The following is a 21,897-nucleotide window of genomic DNA, read 5'->3' as shown; positions in this document are numbered from 1 at the left end:
TGTGTTTAATGAAAAAGTCTCTGCCGTGTCACGGAGGACTCTTCAGTCAGTATCTTGCTGACCTTAAACTTTGCGTTTCAGAATGCAGCTTTGAGGATTCTCATGTGGGGCAATGAATACATAAAAGGCCTGGTACGCAGGACATGGGGGCATACTAGTGTACATAAAGTTGTCTCCATGTCCCCTTGCCTGGAGACCATGGTGTAAGTGGAGAGAGTGGGTGTTCTCAAGCAACTGACAATTCCAGGAACCATCCGTGGAGGAGCAGATATAATGTCTTCGAGTTGGAAATTAACATAATTAAAACACCACAGTCACTTCTCTCTTCTTTCTTTCTCTCACAGAAAATATGATGCCGGCATGCTTATCCCGTGAGAGAACTCGGCCCACAAAGCACAAAAACTAAACTCAAACTCAGAGAAGAATCAAGAAGGGCGTTTTTCCTGGCGTCTACAAGAAGCGCTTTATTTTTCCTCTAGATTTCTTTTCTAAAAAATAAAAAATAAAAAAGAGAGAAAGAAAACAGACGTAAAAACAAAACAGAGATCGCTGATACGAACCTTCAAACAAATGACACACACTTCAGGCAACCTTAGCCAAGCATGTTCGTTTATTAAGTATAGGATGGGAGGAGCCAGGGTAAGCTAACTCCGGAGGACTGAGAGGCTGGGACAGCCACTAACGGAATTGTTCTTGGAACTGAGGAGTCAAGAATGGAGGGAAGGACCTCCCTGTTTCCCACCTCAAGCATAACCCGTGTATCTTAAGGACGCCTTGCCTCCTTCCTTGCCCGCCTGTGTATCTAGGGAATGATTTGCAAAATGTAAAATGTATTTGTTACAATTGCTAAAGAATTGCTTGTGTAACTTTGGCAAGGAGGACAGTGAATGGTGCTTCTGGGACCCAGTGGCTCTGCCCACACCGACTCTGCTCCCCTCTGATTGGCACCGTCGCATTGGTTCGGTTGGGACAAGGTACCGAGCTGCTCTCAAGTTGCCACGCCTGTTCAGACCTGGGAAGTATGAAACAATGGCCTCCAGGAGTGGACTCAGCATGGAGACGTGAACATGTGCATTTTTCTTCCGTTAACAGGAGAAAGCTGGCCTTGGGTGGCAGCGGTGGCAGTGATGGCAGTGGTGGCAGTGGTGGCAGTCAAGGGTATATTAGGCTATTCTAAGTTTGATAGAGAATCATGTGTGCTTCCAAAGCGAACCTCCAAGCTAACCATTTTCAAGCAAGCTAACACCAGAAAAGCAAGCAGTCCCACAATTAACCCTGTCCTAGAAAAGGGACATCGTCCCTTGAAATTCCCTGCTTCCCACGGATTATGTTTTCCCATTGATTATGGCCACTCTTATTTGCTCGCATCGCCCTGCACTGGAGGTTTCAGGGCACCCAGGATGATGGGGCTGACTGTGATGGGGGTCAGAGCATGGGTGGAGGTTTGCCCGACATTATGTTGCTCTGATTAGCTGGAGGGACTGCCCAGTCGATCCTGGATGAGCCTCTCGCTGAGTTCCCACAGGGCCCTGGCTGTCTCTTCATTCTGAGCCTCTTCAGATGGTAGGCAGCGGCAGCAGTTGTTGAAGTACATCCCTCCGAGGCCCTCCAGCTCGGGAGCGACCGCGCAGTAGACAGTGGTAGCGGCTCCCTGTTGCTGAAAAGCAGAGAAGAAAGAAAAGCAATTTATTTTTTTAATCAATGAGTGACAAGACAATGCCCTTTTGGCTATCTGGAGATTAGTGAGTCTTTCTCCACTTGGACATCAGCGTGGCAAAGGGCTCAACTCCAAGCCCAGGACTGCAAAAGTATGATGTGTGACAGCTGTGGAAAAACAAGTCCATAAACTCTGCTTGTAAAGCTGGTGTGACTTTTTACACCTCATAGAGGAAAAGGCTTGGGAAATGAAGACACATTTCAATATATCATGCCAGACGCCATTTCGGCACAGAGAAAATGATGCCATGCTCCCTAACTGCAAGAACAAATCCATCCAACCCTTTGACTTCTCAATGCGCAATACAATTTGACACCGAGAGCTTTCTAGAACATTCTGTCCAAAAGAAATCAACAACTCTTGATTATGGCCCATCAAGTGGATGGCCCAAGTGAGACTGGGGCCAGATCTTTTCTGTGTTCTTTGCTCAGGGTGCTCTTAGGGGGTGGGATGGGTTAACAACACTGTTGAGGTGTTTAAACACACACACACACACACACGCACACGCACACACACACACGCACACACACACACCATCTCACATGTCCCTACGCTAATGTGTTTATTAATTCATCCAGAAAACACTTCTCTAAATGTCATATCTGTTCTGGTTTAATACAAGATATGGCCTAAGGTGGGAGGCATGTTTCCCTCTAGCCCATTTCAAAATGCAAGTCTCTGTGAGCAGCGCATTTCTGGTCTCTTCTCGAGTATCAGTTGAGGCTATAGCTAGGGGTGTGTCTGCTGATGCAGTACCAGGTCATCCCGACTGACAGAATATTGCCAGAGATGTTACAAAGAGGGCAAGAGCTCACTTTGCTTTGCAAGCCATAATTAAAAATAATAGTCTTCTGTTCGAGGGGAGGCACAGTGAGCACAGCTCTAATTTAAAACCAGTACAGTTTATCAGCTGTCCTGTGGTCATTAATGGAGGAGGGGGGACAGTACCCAATGGATCAACCTGCTGTCGGCTGACAGGGAGTGTGGTCACAAACAAGGACCGAAAGGTCACCACAAGATGTCACCTTCAGAAAAACATTAGGGATGCTTTGCTTATGAGGGAGTTGGTTTTCTGTCTCTATTCAAATGTAATCATTTTGGGGGGGGGCAGAGCTACAGGGTTTAAGTTGTATCAGTTTAGACTGTCCATGGAAGAACATTCCCCTAAATGTAGAATGCGTGGGGCCAGGGGTGCTTTGAGAACCAGGATTCCATGAACTTAGAATTTTAGCAAAGTTCTAAGAAGCCCACTTGGGTTTTCTTTGATGCGAGTCTGTCACTGTGTTGGGATCTGTGGTCATGGATGTGTGTTGGTCAAATGTAGCCACGTGGCCTGACTGTGGAAGAGGTGTGGAGGAGTGTGTAAGGCAGACTTGAAGCTAGATAATGCCTAGCCACCTGAGACCACTGGATAGGTCCCACCTGCCCAGGATTTAAACATATGACTTGTGATTGGGGCATAATTGAAAATCCTTCAACATGTTTGACTCCCCCTGCTTATCCCCCCCACCCCAAAAAACCAGAGATTACTTTGGATTCATTGATTTCTTTCTCAATTGATTTCCCTTTTGTGAGCTGTTACTCCTCATCGGCTGTTAGCTGAGCACCAGGCGTGTTTATCTAAATACCTGTCAGACAGTTATGGGATTCCTCTGCATTCTGTGGAGGAGGTGAGCAGCCAGAGGGCCTCTAATAGCTAAGAAGAACATAGAGATTATCTCTCAGGTAACCCAAGCCACACAGTAGCTTGTCCTCAGCGTTCTGCTGAGTCTAGGGGAAGATGGTGTTCTGCATAAACTATGGGCTGTTTCTCTTGGATTTTCGTTTTATTTTGTAGGTGACAAATAAAGCCAAGAGTGATCAGGTGACTTGCCACAGACTTCTATGTGATGGATGAGAGAATTCAGTCAGCTCCTCTCCAAATCCATCCTTCTTCTTCCTCTTCCCCCTCCTTCCCCCTCCTCCTCTTTCTCCTCCTTCCCCCCTCCTCTTCTTCCTCCTCCCTGAACAGTAGATGATTCTCATGTAAGACAATGGTTCTAATTTCACAGCAGGCTGGCCTTTCACAGCCTTGCCAATCCTGAGACGAGACCAAGGGAGGCCACTTGGGAAAGTGAAAGCCAGAGCTCTCCCAATTTTAATATGGTACACTGCCGCTGTGGCCTTCTAAACGTGGTGTGGTCTGTGTGCTTGCACCGTGGAAATGGTGCTCTTGTGAAGAAATTCTGCAGTCACCCCAATCCAGAATCAAGCTAATTTGTGGATCAAGAGGAGATGTATTTTCCCTCGTTGGGATCTGCAAGCGAACTGCAGTTGGGCTGGTTTCGTGGAAACAGACATTTGGTAACTACGCTTCAGCGGTTTTAAAAGCCCAGCGTTCCACACATGTGCACTTCAATTCTTTGCTATTGGTCTTAGGGTACTTTACAACCCAAATTCTACTGCCAGTGCCGAGAGCTTTATAAAAGAACACAGTACAGGGTACAAAGGCCACCTTTGCTACCCCAAAGAACAATTGTGCGCTTTCGGCAAATCCTCCCTGACTGTGCCACGCTCGTAGCCATTGGCGCTCTCTCGCTTTATCTTCTTTTCAGACACACAATTACGTGCTGACAATATCTTGTTGGTCCCGTGCCCACTACCTCGTGGGCTTTTTGGAGAATTTTCTTTTCAGCTGTTCCAATGGCAGCCTTTGAGTGACATCTTTATACCATCGGATGTGGCGACAGTTTAATAACAAGTTCCCATTTCGGGCTCATCGCCTTTTCAAAATTCCACATACCATGGGCCCGAGACAGGACCACATTAGCGAGATCTCATTAGTAAACAAGCTTGTGCCACTGACAGAAGATAAAACATTTTTAAACTGATAAGAAAGGTTTTGTGGGTTTTGGTGTTGTTTTTTTTTTTCCTGTGAGCACTTCAATCACCATCAAATGACTTTCACGCCACTTTGCGGGGCATCCATAATTCAGAGAAGATGAGAGAGATGCAAAAAAGAAACAGTGTTAACAACACTGGTGTAATATCTGAAGATATGACTTGCAGTTTGTCAACATTGCTTTGCTGATCCACGGTGATAACATAATAACCCATTGACATATGAATTCTGGCTGGAGTTATGGATTCTCCCAGATGTGTGTGTGTGTGTGTGTGTGTGTGTGTGTGTGTGTGTGTGTGTGTGTGTATCTCCTCCAGAACAATTTGTCAGGTTGCTCACAGTCATTCGGCAGCAGAAGCTGGGGAGGTGGCACCTTCAATCCAAAGCGATGCCAGTGCCACCAGGATCCCGCACTGATGGCCCAGGACTGAGAGTTTGTGGGAAGCCTAGTAGAAGTTTTAATCATACCACAATGGCATCTGGGTTCTAGTCAAACATTTTCGAGTGGCCAGAGTTCAACTGTGCCATCGGTTGTTACTATGCTTGTAAAACTGCCCAGGGTTCTTGTTTGGAAGATTAAACTGAGAACATTTTGCTAATAGAGGTTTATCAGACTCCGTAGAAAGCTCCTTTTCAGATATGCGATCCCATCCCACCTTCCACCTCAGAAACCTGGAACACAGACAAGGGACTGCTGTTGGTTGCTGGGATCCTGAGATTTAAAGGGGCCATCCTTCCAAAATCCTCTGGTGGGATGAAGCTGTTAAGTAGCTGCCTTCCATCAACATTTATTTGATAACTGCTGGCCACCAATTTGTAGCTGTCAGCACAGAATACAAATGGATATTGAGTCCTTCCAAGAAAAAGGTACAGAGGTTTCTGATAAACAAAACATGTTTTAAAAAAAATCAACCACATATTGATATCTGTGATGCATTGCCTCGTGCTGTGATAGAATACCCATGTTCTGATAAGAACACGGGTTACATAATTAATTTAGCATTCGGGCGACTCCGCTTTAATATGCATGCTTATTTAAAAGGAAGAGTAGATCCCTTTCTTAAAGTAGGTGTAACAATGCATTTAAAAATACGCACGGTATCATGGCATATCCACATTCAAAGACTTGAAAGAGCAGAAGATGTTTGAAGATTGCTTTATTACGGACATATCCACACCAGGACATCACACAGCAAATGCTGAATTAATCAATTTATGCAAAAAGAAAAAAAAATAGATTCGGGAAAAGGAACGCACCATGCAAGCTAGATTAGGCCTGGAGCCTTCAGGGCAGGGAAGGCAGGCAGTTCTTGAGAAGTGGGCTGTGACTGCAGAGATGGATTGGAACTGCTGAGCTGCGATGAAAAGGTTAGGCAAAGAGGAAAGACAGGTGCTTCTTCAGATCCTCATTGTGACTCATCTGGGGTCTCGTAGGCATAGAATACACTTTCCAAATGTGAAATCAGTGGTCGTGGATAGACTATGCTGAGTGGAATGGCCAATGAGTCCCGAAGCTGTGGTAGTGGCAAGCATCTGACTACCCTTCCCCCTCTTAGTAACAACCCTGCAAGAGAGTTTATAAGACTTCTATCAGATATACGCAACGCTGCCTTCTGGAGTTCATCTCCAAAGGTCTTGGTGCTTGGGACATAGCTGTTCCCACAGTGAATCCTTTTAATCTCTGGATTTTAAGACAAAAATAATCTGTTCCAAGGGGTGCTGTGTCCCTGCTTACTACCCAGGAGCAATCTTGTCAGTGGACGAATTGACCTCCAAATCCAGAATGTTCCACCTGGTCATACGGCGAAGTGTTTAGTGCTCTCTGATCAGTGGCCCACAACGAAAGAAGGTCACCATGGCTAATCATACAACCAAATGGGCTTTATCATGAAGCAGTGAGGTCCCACCACGATCAAAGAGAACAAACAGCTCTGGTCTCCAGTGCGTTCCAGCCAGTAATGAGCATCCCAGTAGGCACGATGAATAGCATTCATTGGGAGGTGATTTTCTGCCAGGTGCTGGCAGATAGCCTCATCAACATCACCTTCCAACCCTCACGCTGCCCTCACGCCCACATAAATTCAGAGATTGAATGGAACTTGTCCGAAGACCCAGTGACAGTCACAAATTGATAGATCCACGAGTCAGGGTAGGAAACTTCCTTCCCAAACACATGACACATATTGGCCATCTCCTCCCAGGTGCCTCTCATTTGACTCAAGCTTCCTTGCACTATTTTGTCCCCGGTCCGTACCTAGTTACAGAACGATGCCCTGATTTGGCCTAAATTAAATATACTAGCTGTCCCTATGCTCACCTGATAGATGCTCAAAGGAGATTTTTCCACTGTTGATTTAGACAGTGAACTAAATTGAAATTATATCCATTTGGATTAACCAAAAAAAAAAATTGAAGATTCAGCACCCAGTCCACCAATTCAACAGCAAATGACTCTTTACAAGAAGAAGAACAAGAAGAAGAAGAGGAGGGAGGAGGAGGAGGAGGAGGAGGGAGGAGGAGGAGGAGGAGGAGGAGGAGGAGAAGAAGAAGAAGAGGAGAGGAGGAGAAGAAGAAGAAGAAGAAGAAGAAGAAGAAGAAGAAGAAGAAGAAGAAGAAGAAGAAGAAGAAGAAGAAGAAGAAGAAGAAGAAGAAGAAGAAGAAGAAGAAGAAGAAGAAGAAGAAGAAGAAGTTGTTGTTCCCTGACTCAAAATGCCACCCCCAGGTACCAGATCTGCCAAGTTAAAGAACATCCTCTTTGATGATAAATATTTTCTAAGGTTGAACTTCAAAACCAGTGGAATAAATGGTTGCCTACACGACTCTGTATCCTGCCCACCTTCCAACAGCACTCTCATAGGAAAGCTTGCATGTGCTAGACCAGAAAGGTACGGGACTTTCAGTTTGCTTCCAGAGCCACCCCTGTTTCTTAAACTCCCATACAAATGTAGCCTTCCATAAAGACAGGCTCTGACAACCCATTAGACTTGCAAACCAACCCATCCCCCTCCTCACAACCCCCAATAAATCCCTAGCAAATTAACTCTTACAAATTCCCAACAATTGTTTCCTCCAAAGGCCTCGAATAGTACAGGCTCAGCTCGGATACATGCAAATATTTTATGTAGACACTGAGATGTAAACTCCTTTGTATCCCTTGGGAGTTCTGCTAATGCACAGGTTGTTCTTAAGCCTTCATTACAAAAAGCCTTCATTGCAGGAGGGGAAAAAAAAGCAAAGCTGTGGAGACTGGATATTTATTTACAGGCCATCCCAGTGTGAGAGAAAATTCCAGAAAAGCCCTACAAAGTACACATTGGCCCTTCGCTCTGGAGAAGGGAATGTGCTTACCTGACGGTGTGACTTTGACAGTGTGTTCCAGAACTTACTTGTTACCACAAATCCTTTTGCTATACAGAGGGTCTCAGGTGTGGAAGAGCTCGGTTTTTTTTTCCTGGTGACTCTCGAGTGAAGGTAAGGAGTGCATTCTCAGGTGTGCGGACAAATCTGCAGAGCTCAGCAGTCTCCGAAGGAGAGGCACATGGCTAAATAGGCCAACTCGTCAGGCTAACTAAACACCATCAGGCGAGCACAGATAGCACCCAAAGTACAAAGCTTCTCTTGAATGAGGTGAAGGACAGAAAGAACGACATTGAACTGTCCGGTGGCGGCCAAGTACTCAGAGGATCTGAGATGACCCCAGACATTTCCTGTTGCATTGAAGGAATCCAAGTAAAACACCACCAAATGAAAGTCAGATCTCTGCCAGAAGATACAGTTTTCTACAAAGGTCCCTGAGGAGTTTTGAGCCCTTGGCTGGAAGACCAGGATAGAGTGAATGCGAAAGCCCTGGCAGTGTTGCTTTTTCTGAGAGAGGAAGTCTGGAACCACTGAGTTGGGGGTGTAAGGCTGGATGGAATTCTTTTTAGACCAGAAGAATAGAGCTGCCAGCCCAAGCCTTACACCTAGGGAAGGACTAGATAGCCAATCGCAACCATTCCAAGGCATCCAAAGGCATATTTGGTCTCAAAATGTGAGGCTAGGCAAGGGTTTTAATTTAACTAGTCCAGAGGGTTGGAGAGAAGAGAGACCTCTGTAAGCCGTCAGGGCTGTGTCTGCACATCAAGGATTATTCTAGATTTTCTCTCAAAATAAGCAACATACCTTTTCTATTTTCCTCATGCCTGAGACAAGCCATGAGTTCTGTGACAGAATTCTGTGTGGTCTTAAAGGACTAGCAATATGATAATTAGGATCATTTCACCTTGTGGGACCCTACGCTTTCGTGGGAGAGAGGTGGAAGGTACTCTCAATGAGGAGGGGAAAGACTCGACTCAAATGTGATCTGTTAGGTTGTCTCGAAGCACGCTTACTCCACATTTCCTTTGTGCCCACCCACAATGCTCTTGGGCAATTCTCATTAGATGGAAGGAAAGGTCTGGTGGATTAGGCCTTATATACTCATGAGAGATACGCCTGGGCCTTCCCTGTTGAGTTGCCCAAAATGTGTACACCACTCAATGCAACTTATCATCCAGTTCTTTGACGGATGGAGATTTCTCTTGTAGGATGGAAATCTGATCTGGGTATCCATTCTTTCACGACTTAGTTTGATATGGCCCAACACAAGAGTCACAGAAATGTGCCACGAAGCAAACATCTTAACATAAACAGCATAATGTGCCTACCACTGTAATTTTCCAACTGGTCCGCCTCCATGCCAGAGCTGAAGGGAATGATGAAGTGTTCATAAGAGATAAAAGGGAGATATTTAGCAGGTGTTAATTTGAAACATCTTACATTTCACTTCTCTAACCTCTGTTATAGCCACTTATATACATATATTTATGAATACTGTATATACATGTATGCCTCTGTATTCACCATGTACACTGAAGTAAACCTCTCAAAATGATTGCCAGGCAGAATCAATGGCTTTGGTTCTAATATCATGGGGGAAAGATGTCTTCTCAGTATAAGCGAAACCCATAGCTTCCCCCTCTTCTTCTGCATTAGCAAAGCTTCTGTCAGTTTGCCTGTCCTTTTATCTCTTCAACTAAATAAAAAACCTGGCTGTGTGGAGAGCAGGCAAGGCTTCAGGGCACACACCTCAAACGAGCTGTTTAGACTGTTAAAGGCCAACAGGATCTACACACCTATGTCACTGGTAAATTCTACAAATAAGAAATAAAAATATCGTGGTGGGGTGGGGGCGGGGGTGGTGGAAATCGCGGAGTCCCTAACATGACCACATCAAGGGAAGAAATGAATTGTTAATCTGCCGTCCCAGCATGAATTAAGAAGGCACACCTTGCCATAATTCAGCTCTCAAGGGCAGCCCTCCTACCCCCATGGCTAGCCCTGTCATGTCAAATAGGGCGCATCCTTGCTTAGCCCTGTGTGTTTTCTTGGAGAACTCCTTGGAACAGATCATTCCTCTGGCTTGAAGATGTCAGCCTTGCTAATATTTCATTTAGAACCTACAGTGGCAGAGCATCTCGTTTAGTTATTACTTCCATAATTAATGGTGATCGCCCAGGCACTGCCTTTACACAGAGAGAGCTCTTCTCGGTGGTCTAGGGGCTAATGAGAAACAATAGATATTTCATTCACCAGCAGCTTGTTGCTAGTTAGTGGGAAATGATCGCGTGTGCTGTTGCTTTAATTGCCAGAGTAAATAATTCTGCCTGGGTGTTAGCGAGCATTTTAAAGCACTTGATGCAAATATACGAGAAACTAAACAAACAAAAAAAAGAATTTTTTTAAAATTGCATTCTATCATGCAAATATTATCTAAATATGCATGTGCTAACTACTCAGCTACTGTATTTCAGGAAATACAACTGAGCTGCCTTTCTCTTCCCCTATGTAGACTGTAAATAACTGTAGATCTTTCTCTTGTTTCCTTATGTAAATATATGTAAATACTAACACACTATGCATGTTGATATTCTAGGCGGTTTCAGGTACTTTTATAATCTAAAGGCATGAACTTGAACTGGTTTGTTAAACAGGGGAAAGGGGAAAACTCTCTCGACTTCTTTAAAGCTGAATAGAAATTAAAGATTCTTCCTAGACTGGTGTGGTGTCTTTTGTTTGCTTTCTCCATGGTGAACGGACTCCTAGCCTGGGTTCTTATTTTACAGGAAGGAACTGCTGAGCACAGACAACACTCGCTCCCCCCCCCCCCAAACCATACCTTTTTTTTTCTTTGGATATAAGTAAATAGATAAACAAAGAGGCACTAAATAAATAAACAAACAGTTCTTTTTGTTTACTTCTTAGATGCCAAGCTCGGTCTTAAAATCCCATACCAGGGTCCCGTTCTACATATTTCAAAAAATGTAGAACCTGAGTCATGTTAGGACGGGCTACTTGTCTGAAGGGACAAAAAAGATTAAATTCCACCCAAACTCTGATTTGTTTTCCTTGCATACGTAAGATCTGTGAACTCGTTCTGACAAACCTAAAAGTAATATAGGTTCTGTTGCCCTACAGTTGCTGTTGCAAAAGATCATCACATTTCTGTTTTTTGCCAAAGAAGTCATGAGCAAATAGGCACAGAAGTGAACATAGCTGTGCTTCAATAAAACTTTATTTATACGATCAGTCAACAGGCCAGATTGGGCCTACAGGCAAACACTGGTCAACTTCTGCTCAAAACTCAGTTCCTCCTCGACAGAACATTAAGAGCTCCTTTTGAGTACGTGTGTATCTGTATTGAAGGATCTGGGGAAATACTTTGATAAACCGGAAATCTTCTAGTCTGGTTCCTGGAAGTATCAACCCTCTCGGAAGAAGTCATGGAATAATGAGATGAGCAGAAACGAAATCCCCTGAGTTTATAAATCAAGCTATCTGTCTCAGACAAATGACACTGCCAGGTTTCAATTTAGTTATCTCTTATTTTTATAAATGGGGACGGAGTAGGAAAGTTAAGAAAGACAAAGTGGGAGAGAGAAAAAAAAAAGAAACGAAAGAAACTGAACAACTCTCGTGCTTTAACGAGAGGAAAGAGGCCATTACTTCAGGTATCTATGGAAACCGGGCAGCCTGCTCACTTCTTTAATGGTTGGCAAACAGCATTAGTGTTTGAAGATGTTTTGCCCGAGTATGATGCTACGGTGTAAATGCATTAATTGACAGTTTCCTTCGGGACTTCTTTTATTGAAGTTTTCAAACCTAATTTGACGGCACGTGGAACTCTGGAGCCCTTGAAGAAAGCTGTAATGTTAGGTCTTTGGAACGCAGAGCCAGCATGGGTATAAGGTACAGAGAGTCGACTCTCCCTGCTGTCTCACAGCACAAGTGCAGACACAGCTTCTGCCACCTGGGCTTTTCCACAACAAAGACCTTGAGCATTGTTGGGTGTGGAGAGGCCCTTTCTAACCTCCCCCAAGTGGGAATCCATAGGAACTCTTCTGTCCTGGGAGGGACTGGAGGAGGAGGGAAGATCAGGTGTCTACCCAGAGTATATAGCTGTAAGAGACTAAAGTCAGAAAGAGTACAGCTTCTGGCAGCTGTGTGACAAACCATTGTACTGTCATCTTTCCCACTAGGAAGGGTATAATAATATACCTTTGACTGGATCTTGTGGTGACATTGGTCTTTCCCCACATTAGACAGCAGACACAAGTTCATAGGTAGCTACTGTCCTGTTTATTCTGGGTTAAAAGGAGGAAACAGGCAGATCAAAGTGTCTTTGTCTGTTCTTCATTTAAGGGGCTTAACAGATGGGAAAAGCATTACTACCAAGCAGCAGTCACCCTTCTCCACAGCCTTCTTCAGCATCCCTGGGCATCCTCAGGCTGGATGTGAACTCCCCTGATTGGGCACCTCACTGTGAGACTAGGGAGCTTATATTCATGCCTCCAGGACACCAGCATTTGAACAACTACTAAGGGCTGTAAAACTCAAGGCAATCCCTGTGCCAGCCTTTAGCAAACATTCTCTGCATCTTCAAATATCTGTCTTCAAAGACAGCCAGAGAGACACACGGACTGACGGCGGCACCGCTGAGCGAGTGAGTACCAAAATACTCACATGAAGTAAAAGCATAGAGACTATCAGGGCTGAGAGATGGCTCAAGAGTTTAGAGCACTTACTGCTGTATCAGAGGACCACAGCTCAGTTCCCATCACCCCATTAAGTACCTCACAGATGCTTGTATGCTCAGCTCTAAGAGATCTGAAGTTTTCTTCTGGCCCATGTGCAAACACACACAATAAATACTTTTTTTAAGTGTACCGTGGATGATGGTTGCTACGGTATTCTTTTGTGGCTAGTTTACATGTGTGTGTACATGGTGTGCACATGAATGCATTCACATGTATGTGTTTATGCATACATACATGTTGTGTTCATGCACATGCACATGCATTTGTGTACATATATGTACATGTTTGGTGCATGTGCATGTGGTGGCCCAAAGGTAATGAGGGCTGTCCTCCTCAAGCAACCTTTCCTTTGCTCCCTAAGGCTCCACTTTCTTTTTCTGGGTAGTCTAACAAGGATTTCCAATCCCTGCCTCCCAAATTCTAGGATTAAGTGCGGCTGCCACACTTGTGAGCTTTCATGTGAGCACTAAGAATCCAAATTCCACGATTTGTATTTTGTGTGGCAAGTACTTTAACCACTGAGCCATCACCCCAGTCCCTCACCTGACCCCCAGTATTCTCACAAATGTCCTCTCTGAAGATCTTAAAGATAAAATTGGAGAGGTACATGTGTTGATTCCTAAGGAGTTTTAGTTCCAAATGTTGCAAGTAAAAAAAAAACTGACGCAGTTGGCTGGCTTGCTGTCCATTACAGATGCAGATGGGCATTTTCTTTCTGAAAAGAGTGAATCCATTTCCAGTGTTCTTTCTAGAAGCATCTGTGTGCTCCTCTAACAGGGCTTCTATGTCCACTTCACCCCGATTCTCTTATTTTCCCCATTGGATACTTGCTAAAAAGCAAAGGGTTGAAGAAATGGCTCAGAGGTTAAAGCATGGGCTACTCTTACATAGACCTGAGATCAATTCCCAGCACCCCCATGGCTACTAACAACCATTTGTGACTTCACTTCCAAAGGATTGGATGCCCACTCTTATCCTTTGTGGGCACTGTATACATGGAGCACACAGTCATTTATACAGGGGAAACAGTCAAAAGCATAAAATAAAAACAAATATTATTTAAAAGAAAGGAGAAATATAATAGTATTCTTACTGGGCTTCAGGGAAATCTCAGGGTTCCCCAGCTCAGAGTCCAGAAAGTAACTAGCAGGTCACAAGTTACCTGCTCTGTGATAGTAAGTGTGGATTTGTATCAGTCCCATGGGTAGCTGATTAATTTGACTTTGGACCTTAAAGAACTGAAAACCAATGCTCACGAGTGCATTGTGGATGCCGGGGATTTGAACCCAGAACTCGCCCTGTTGGAGAAGCTGGCAGGCTGCATGGGAGTTAAGTGTAGAGACATAAGTTCCTTGACTAAGTGTGTCAGAAGAGAGCCTGATACATTGTCTACCTGGGCCATTGATCCCAGTGGTTGCTGCATCCTCTCAATTCAGCCTGAGGGACCTTCTTCCCCCACCCCCCTCTGAACTCCATTGCCAGGTCCTTCGAACTCAACACACTCAAAGGCACCATTCCTGCCTGCAAGCATGGCGGTGCCTACACTGCCCCAGGCAAACTTCATGGGATTCTGCTGACTGGCAAGGCAAGGGTTAATGGCTCAGTATGTGTGGGTCACCTGGCCCTTCCGCTGGGCTGGGGCAGTCTCCTGACAAGACAGCTCTACTTGAAGCTCTCTTGCCCTCACAGCACAGAGAAATGCTGAACTCAGGAAAAATGTGGTACGCTGAGGAACACCTTATTCTGCCTTTCCTACCTCTGGCTGCTGCACCTGATAGGATTCAGCTTCTCACAAATGTCTGGCTTGTAAAAAGGAAGGCACACAAACACCGTCTGTTACCGAGCACAGAGTCAGCGAGAATGCAAGCCGGCTGTGCACGTTGGTCCTCAGAGTGTCGAGGTGGTAAAAAGCCTGGTCTCTGCTGGCAGTGCCTTGACATTCAGGCTCAGGTGGCATTTACGGGACAGGCCCTTTAATACGTAGATACTATATAGGGGCCTGGATGCTTTCCCTGGCACTCTGGAGATGCCAAGGGGTCGAGGTTTTACTGAATTCTTGCAAGACTACTGTAGAGTGTTATTAACGTATTTTGTTAATAGAAAAACAAGCAAGTCATAAAGCCACTGGGCTGAGTCAGGCAGTGTGGGTAAATGCTACATGTAAACTGATGTTTACTGATAAAGACTGATGAGGTTAGATATTGATTCAATGTGGTCCCCATAACCTTAAGTTCGTTCCCTTCAGGCACTTCCTAGCCCAAGGCAACCACAGTTTCAAACATGGATTTTATCAGTAATGAGTCCTAAACAGTGTTCTAGAAACTTCTACCTCACTGCCTCATTAAACACAATGACGACTGGGCGGAGGTAGCAACGTTCTATTTTAAAGATAAGAAAACTGATAGTCAGGTAACCCATGGCTTGTGAAATACGGAGCCAGGATTTAAGTCACACAAGTCTGACCCTAGAGCTTATGATGCCCTGGCTCACCAGAGGACTAGACCACCAGGCAGTTTATTTCTACTAGTAGAATCTTTACATACATACAGGTAAATATGCCAGCCTGCCCTGGAAAATGCTCTTGTTGAAGGGGCAAGCCTGGCACCCTACAAAGCAAAGAGAGGGGTTCGGGATAAAAACAGGAGAGTGTAGGGGTGTAATGAAAGTCTGAGTGTGCAAGACATCAGGGTGGAGAGAGATTGAGGGTAATGTTGGAATGGGAAATCCTGGGAGAGTGAGCTATTTTTGAGGTAGCCCCAGAAATGGGTCTAAATGACCCCAGGACTCACTCCTCTGACCAATCAGCTGGGCAGATCCCTTTGGCATGCGGAAGTTTCCAAAACATGGCTAAAGTACATGCTCTTAAACTGAAGGGCCTGGGGTCAGAGACAGAGAAAAACCGGATGTTTCTTTATTCTATGCCTCTGCAGCTTCGTCTAAGGCACCAAAGCACGAAGCAACCTTAGCTTTGGGTCCTTCCTGAACTGAAGAAGCAAGCAGGTTCCTACCCAGGAGACTGCATGAGAAGAGTCTATCCCTAGGACTTAGGGACGTCATAGCCCTCACTTTCAAAAACACCACCTCAACATGTTTCCTAGAGCTCAGTGGGAGCCTCGATCTCAGGAAACAAGGAGGGTGGCTTCCGGAAGATAACATCTAAGAATGACCTTCAGCCTCAAAAGGATGGACACACATGTTCATGGGTTTCCCACAGCACATATAAAGACACATGAACACACACACACACACACACACACACACACACACACACACACACACACACAGGAAACCAATGACACAGAAAAGGAAAAGAAATAACCTTTCTCTTGACTGACCTCCAAGAACACACGGATCTAGAGCGTGAGGTTGTTACAACTACTGATTTTCACTCTGGATTTTCTTATGACACCCAAACTCAAACTCTCTCATGGCTGGCTACCTCAGGGAACATATGTTCCCATGTTGACACAAGGTGACCCACCTGTGTAGGTTTTCCTGCCACCTTCTTTCTCCCTGAACATGTCCAAGCATGGACTCCAGGTCTAGCTTTCAAGTAGGCCTGGGATGCTGCAGTGGATACTGTGATATTCTGCTGAAATGCCCATCTTGTATCAAGGTGATTTCCAGGCCCCATGGCTATTTTCTTTGAAGGATGAGTCCTCTTCAGGGACTGTGCTCAACCCAAGTGAGCTTCCCTGACCTATCTAGACCCTTTCCAGGAGGCAGCCCCCATCAGCGACACTCTCGTTTCCTTATGCCATTTGAGAGCATCTCTGAAGGGCCATTTTGGTTTCAGAGTCTGCTTGGGACTGTGAGGACCACTTGTCACTCCAGCATCCCAGCTCAGTCCTTCCACCATGTGCCACGTTCCCTCACAGGTATGCATCCTAGACCATGCCCCAAGCACCCTGCCAAGGACCAGTCTTCCTCAGCTTAGAATACCCAGCCTTCAACCTTCAACCAGCAGAGTGATTGGGAAATCACCTGAAACACACTTTGCCTGCTGATTCTGCCAAGATCATGACACTCAATGCATTTGATTCATTTTAAAAATGGGACCAGACGACACACAGAACACACTCCTGTGGGGCTGGCCCACGGTCTAAACTCTAAACTCAACAGATAGCAGCCAGCTATGGTGATAGCAGAGCATCCAACGGCTGACACTCTCCTCCTCCGTGGTACCCATGCTCATCTCCCCATAGCAGGGAGCACAACTGGTTTCTGATTAAGCACAGTGGATTCGACTCAAACATCGGTGCCTGTCTCAGAAACTAAAAGTCTAATATCTGGGGGAAATGTTTACGCGGTGATCAAGAAACCTTTGGGGGATGGAGAACGGGCGACTCCCGACTCGGCAGAGTAGGACCTCTAGAAGGGGAAGGGACAGAAATAAGCCACTGCACATGCTGGAGCTAAGAGGTATGTTAAGGACTGAAGGAACACCACTGTGACTTCACATGATGTCACAGAGAGGGGACACCCTCCCTCAGCCAACCCATCCATTCCTCTTCTGTGACTTTATGACACAAACACCTCTTCACTCCCAGTGTCCACTGGTCTAAGGCCGATGAGCGTGTGCTATTAGGGTACAACTTCACTAAGAAGGGGCTAACACCCCACCCAATTTGAGGTACCCAATGGTTATTCATCAAATAGTTCTGGCAGAGGAGATGAGTAAGTGATAGTTTTTAAAAAACGGATCTACGATTTAAAAATAAAACATAAACAATATAATTCCTTCTTGAATTACTGTCGATGTGGCTTTGGCAAAATTGTTCTCTATAAGTTGTGAGTCACATAAAGCTTCGTCTTATACAAGGCTGGCTATGAGGCAGTCAGCAGACTAAAGAAACGTGTACACTGAGCCTGTCCTACTCCTTTGTGGTCCTGGTGGAATAGAGTTGCTGTCTTCTCCCCATGTTACAGAAAACCAAGAGAGGAAACTACTTGTTCAAGCCTACACAACTCCAAATTATCAGGCCTGAGGTTTGAACTCATGCCTTGACTCTGAAGTCATGTCATACAAAAGAGAACTTAGAGCACCCCACCCAATTTGGTGGATCTTCAGGTCCTTGGGCCTTCCTTTTATCTTTGGACTTGATTTCCAGGTACACATTTCTCTAAGACTCCTAGACTACAAGATTTGCATTTGCCTGCAGAGAGGGTTTGAGATGGAGGGAAAATGGGATCAGGGCTGCTTCCTGGAGCCCTGCCTGTAGGCAGAGAGGGAGATGAAGCCTAACTAGAGAGAAGCACACTCTCATTTGGTCTTGGTATTTTGTTGCCTCTTTCTACTTCGGAGATGTCAGATGCTAACATGTTGCTGCCACCACAATAACCATGAGATGAATGAGAATGAATGAATGAATGAATAAATGAATGAATAAGCAGGTAGATGTTGAATAGATGAACAAATGGGGAACTGAAAAGATGGATGGATGAATAGATAGGCGGATGGATGAATAGATAGGCGGATGGATGAATAGATAGATAGATAGATAGATAGATAGATAGATAGATAGATAGATAGATAGATAGATAGATGGAATGATGGATGGAATGATGGATGGATGGATGGATGGATGGATGGATGGATGAATGGATGGATGAATGGATGGATGGATGGTTGGATGGATAGGCAGGTAAATGGATGGATAGGCAGGTGGATGGATGGATGGATGGATGGATGGATGGATGGATGGATGGATGGATGGATAGACAGGGCAGGTGGATGGATGGATGGATGGATGGATGGATGGATGGATGGATGGATGGATGGATGGATGGATGGATGGATGGATGGATGGATGGATGGATGGATAGACAGCAGGTGGATGGATGGATGGATGGATGGATGGATGGATGGATGGATGGATGGATGGATGGAATAGGATGGATGGTTGGATGGATGGATGGGCAGGTGAATGGATGGATGGATGGATGGATGGATGGATGGATGGATGGATGGATGGATGGATGGATGGGCAGGTGAATGGATTGATGGATGGATGGATAGGCAGGTAGATGGATGGATGGATGGATCAATGAATAAATGAACTAATCAAGAACTGAACAAATAACTAGATGACCGTTTGGGAGTACTGCCTGTCACATTTCAAACATTTCACACCAAAAGGGAGGCATGCTGTGGCCATGACTCACTAGTGGTCACTCAGACTTTAAAAATACACACATTCCTTGTGAGAGCTGGCAGGGGCAGTCTCTCTCCCTGGAGCAAAGCCCTCTGCCTACCTAATACAGTGTGAGGTGTTAACTACATTATCTGGAAATACCCCTATGACTAATTCCCATCCCTTATCCGGAGGAGAAGAAAATTGTCTGTAGTGCGAATGCCCCAGATTCCTGGTCAGTTTATGTAAGGAGTTTCAAGCCATTGCAGTATTTAAAGCCATTTTTAGCTTCAATCACTTGATGTGTGGTGAGCCGAGAATACCTGATCTCTTACTCCTTAAAACTCCCTGTTTTTCCACTAATTTTGTTTAAAGTGGTTGCAGCACTAAATAATTCTCCACTGAAGAGAAGGCTTATAAACATACATCCCAACGTTACACCATCTTTTTAAATAGATGCTTATTCGGTGAATTCTCCTATTACGTCGCCTGGGCTCCTTTAGCTCAGATACTTTGGGCTGATCGCAGCCCTGCCAGGTGCTGGGTGGGTGATATTTATTTTTTTGTCATGGCCTATTTGGTGGTTTTTGTACGCTGAAAACTTTTCTGCTCGTCCCAAACAGGATTAGATAGGAGCTTTCCCCAAATGGTGTCTACAGCAATTGAATAAGACTTGAGCTCTAACTAACCAAAAGTAAGAAGAAAACAGGGGTGGGGGAGTGCTTTTATTAAGTAGAGAAAGAGAAAGGTCCTTTCTTCATGCCATGTAGCTACTTTGAAACACATGAAACGCTCAGACAAGCAGAACCTCAGGGCGTCAGACACTTTCTCAGAACCTATATCCTGATTTTGTTTGCACTCTGGTTGCCTTTTCCCTCCAAGAATTAGAAATCCTACTTTGAACACCTTTCCCAGCTTCTTATTGTTCATGTGTTGGTCTTTAAATATGCGGTTTTGTTTAAATGTATGGACGAACACATTCGGCTGCATTTCAAGTACGTGTAGTTACCGCCAATGGGCTAAGGATACCCACAAGTCTGGAGATTTCTTTGTGAGAGAGTGGAGAGTGAAAAGGCAGGGTATGTGTGTTGGTACAAGAAATGGACCCATTGCTGTGCTGCCAAAGAAGCCACTGCTGGGTTCTAAGAAAATGTCCTACACAAGTACAGCCAGGGAACATGATGGTCCATGGACTGCAGTTCATGAACCATTGCCCTATAAAACTCAACGAATTAATTATCAGATGTATCTTCTAAACTATCTCCCTTCCTTGACCCAGTGGACCTGATGTTTCATTGAATCTTTATTCCAGTTTTAGCAAGTTGAAAACATCATAACATGTTGCTGTTGCACTGGGATCTGAACTTAGGGCCTTGCACACATTAGGCCAGAACGCTATCTCTAAGTTACATTCCTAGCACTAAGGATTCTTTTTAACAGTCACCTCATGCATCCTCCCATGTCCTCAAACTTAATATGACCTTGAGCTTCTGATCCTTCCACCTCCACTTTCCAAGTGCCTTGATATCAGGCCTGCACCACCATGTGTGGCTTATGCGGTGCTGGGGACTGAATCCAGGCCTTTGGCAAATACTTTGCTTACTTAGCTGTATCTTCAAGTCCACACAGTGAAGCTTCCTGGGGCTGTCGGTAGAAGGAAGTTCCCTGTGAGCTGAGCATCCAGAGACATCAATAAGTCCTGTGTAAATGTCACATCCACGCATTAGATGGGAATCTATGCTTAACGACTCTGACAGTTATTCTTAGTTCTGTTTTTAATCTAAAAACAATTTGCTGTGAGGTCATTCCTGTGGAAGATAAAACAGTGATGCATTTGATGCTTCCGGGTGGATGAACATCTTCTTCATCCCCCTTTTATTAGATACTTTTCTCATCGTTGAGACAGAGCTTGGACAGAAGCAGTTGAAGATCTATTTGGGCTCACTGTTTCGGAGGGTATGGTCCATCATGATGTGAAAGGCAAGACAGCTGGAGTAACTCTGCCTGTGGGAGTATGTGGCTACTATATTTCATGTCCATCATGGCTAGAAAGCTTAAACTGGGCTACACCCTCAAAGGTTCACCCACAGTGACCCACCTCAGGCAGCTAGCTAGGCCTTACATTCTGCAGGTTCCGTAACTCCCTCAAACAATGTTACCAGGTTAGTATCAAGTGTTTAAACACAAGGACCTGTAAGGGACTCAAACATTAAATATCCTCTATCCCCATTGCACTCCACATCAAAATTAAGGAATCTATAAGGAGTTAAATCACACGCAAAAAAGACACTTTGCTTAGATCAATTTCAAGATGGAAAACAGCTGCCCTAACTCTTCTCATGGGAAGGAGGCAACAATTTTGTGTTCCGAAGATTTCAGTGCAAACAAGCAAATCAGGGAGACAGGATGGAAGATCCACCATCTCCTGCTTCTCATGTCCAGTGGCCAGCAACTCTTAGAAAAGAATCTCGGGCCCCTTTGATTGAAAGAGGAACTGCTACGAATAAATGTTCTTTGAGAAATATGCTGTGTAGTCTGTTGACCCAGGTCTTCTGGAAGCCAACACATCATACTGCCTAGAAAATTCCCCCAAGGAGCTGGGTAAAAGCACTTGCCACACAGGTTCAAATCCCAAAATAAATCAAGCAAAAGCCAGCCTCAATAATGTGAGCATCTGTAACTTCAACCCTCTTAAGGCGGATGGGTGTCAGAGACTGAAGCATTCCCAGGAGTTCTCACTCCAGCTACCTCACAGCGCACGGTGGAAAAACAGCAACAGTAGCCCACCTCACAGCAGGGTGGAAAAATGAAGACTGACACCGGAGCTTATCGTCTGACCTCCACATGTGCGCCGGGGCACACGTGTACCTACACTGACACACATAAATGTGTGCCCATGTGCACTCATACATAAAGACAAAGCTCCGAGCCCAGCTGCCACCAATGTCCCCCATTTATGCAGTTTTCTTCTCTGTATAGTAATTTTTTTTATTGTCATTAGCAAGTCTCTGTTAACTCTTGTGCACAGGCTTTGAAGACTTTCCACTATGT

General features: G+C 44.9%; 1 protein-coding gene across 1 annotated transcript in view; it reads right to left on the bottom strand.

Annotated features, from left to right (window-relative positions):
• Window positions 1–592: 592 nt before the first annotated feature.
• The window catches only part of Wwox (WW domain containing oxidoreductase), a 914,000-nt gene continuing 892,695 nt past the window's right edge, over window positions 593–21,897 (bottom strand). Inside the window, exon 9 of the mRNA XM_032888027.1 lies at window positions 593–1,657. Coding sequence (XP_032743918.1) covers window positions 1,469–1,657 — 189 coding nt within the window. The 3' untranslated portion in view covers window positions 593–1,468. The remainder of the gene's footprint in view (window positions 1,658–21,897) is intronic.

The sequence above is a fragment of the Rattus rattus genome, chromosome 17 (genome assembly GCF_011064425.1).
Source record: "Rattus rattus isolate New Zealand chromosome 17, Rrattus_CSIRO_v1, whole genome shotgun sequence".
Classification (NCBI taxonomy): Eukaryota; Metazoa; Chordata; class Mammalia; order Rodentia; family Muridae; genus Rattus; species Rattus rattus.
The sequence above is the reverse complement of the archived record's forward strand: the minus strand, read 5'-3'. Positions and strand labels throughout refer to the sequence as shown.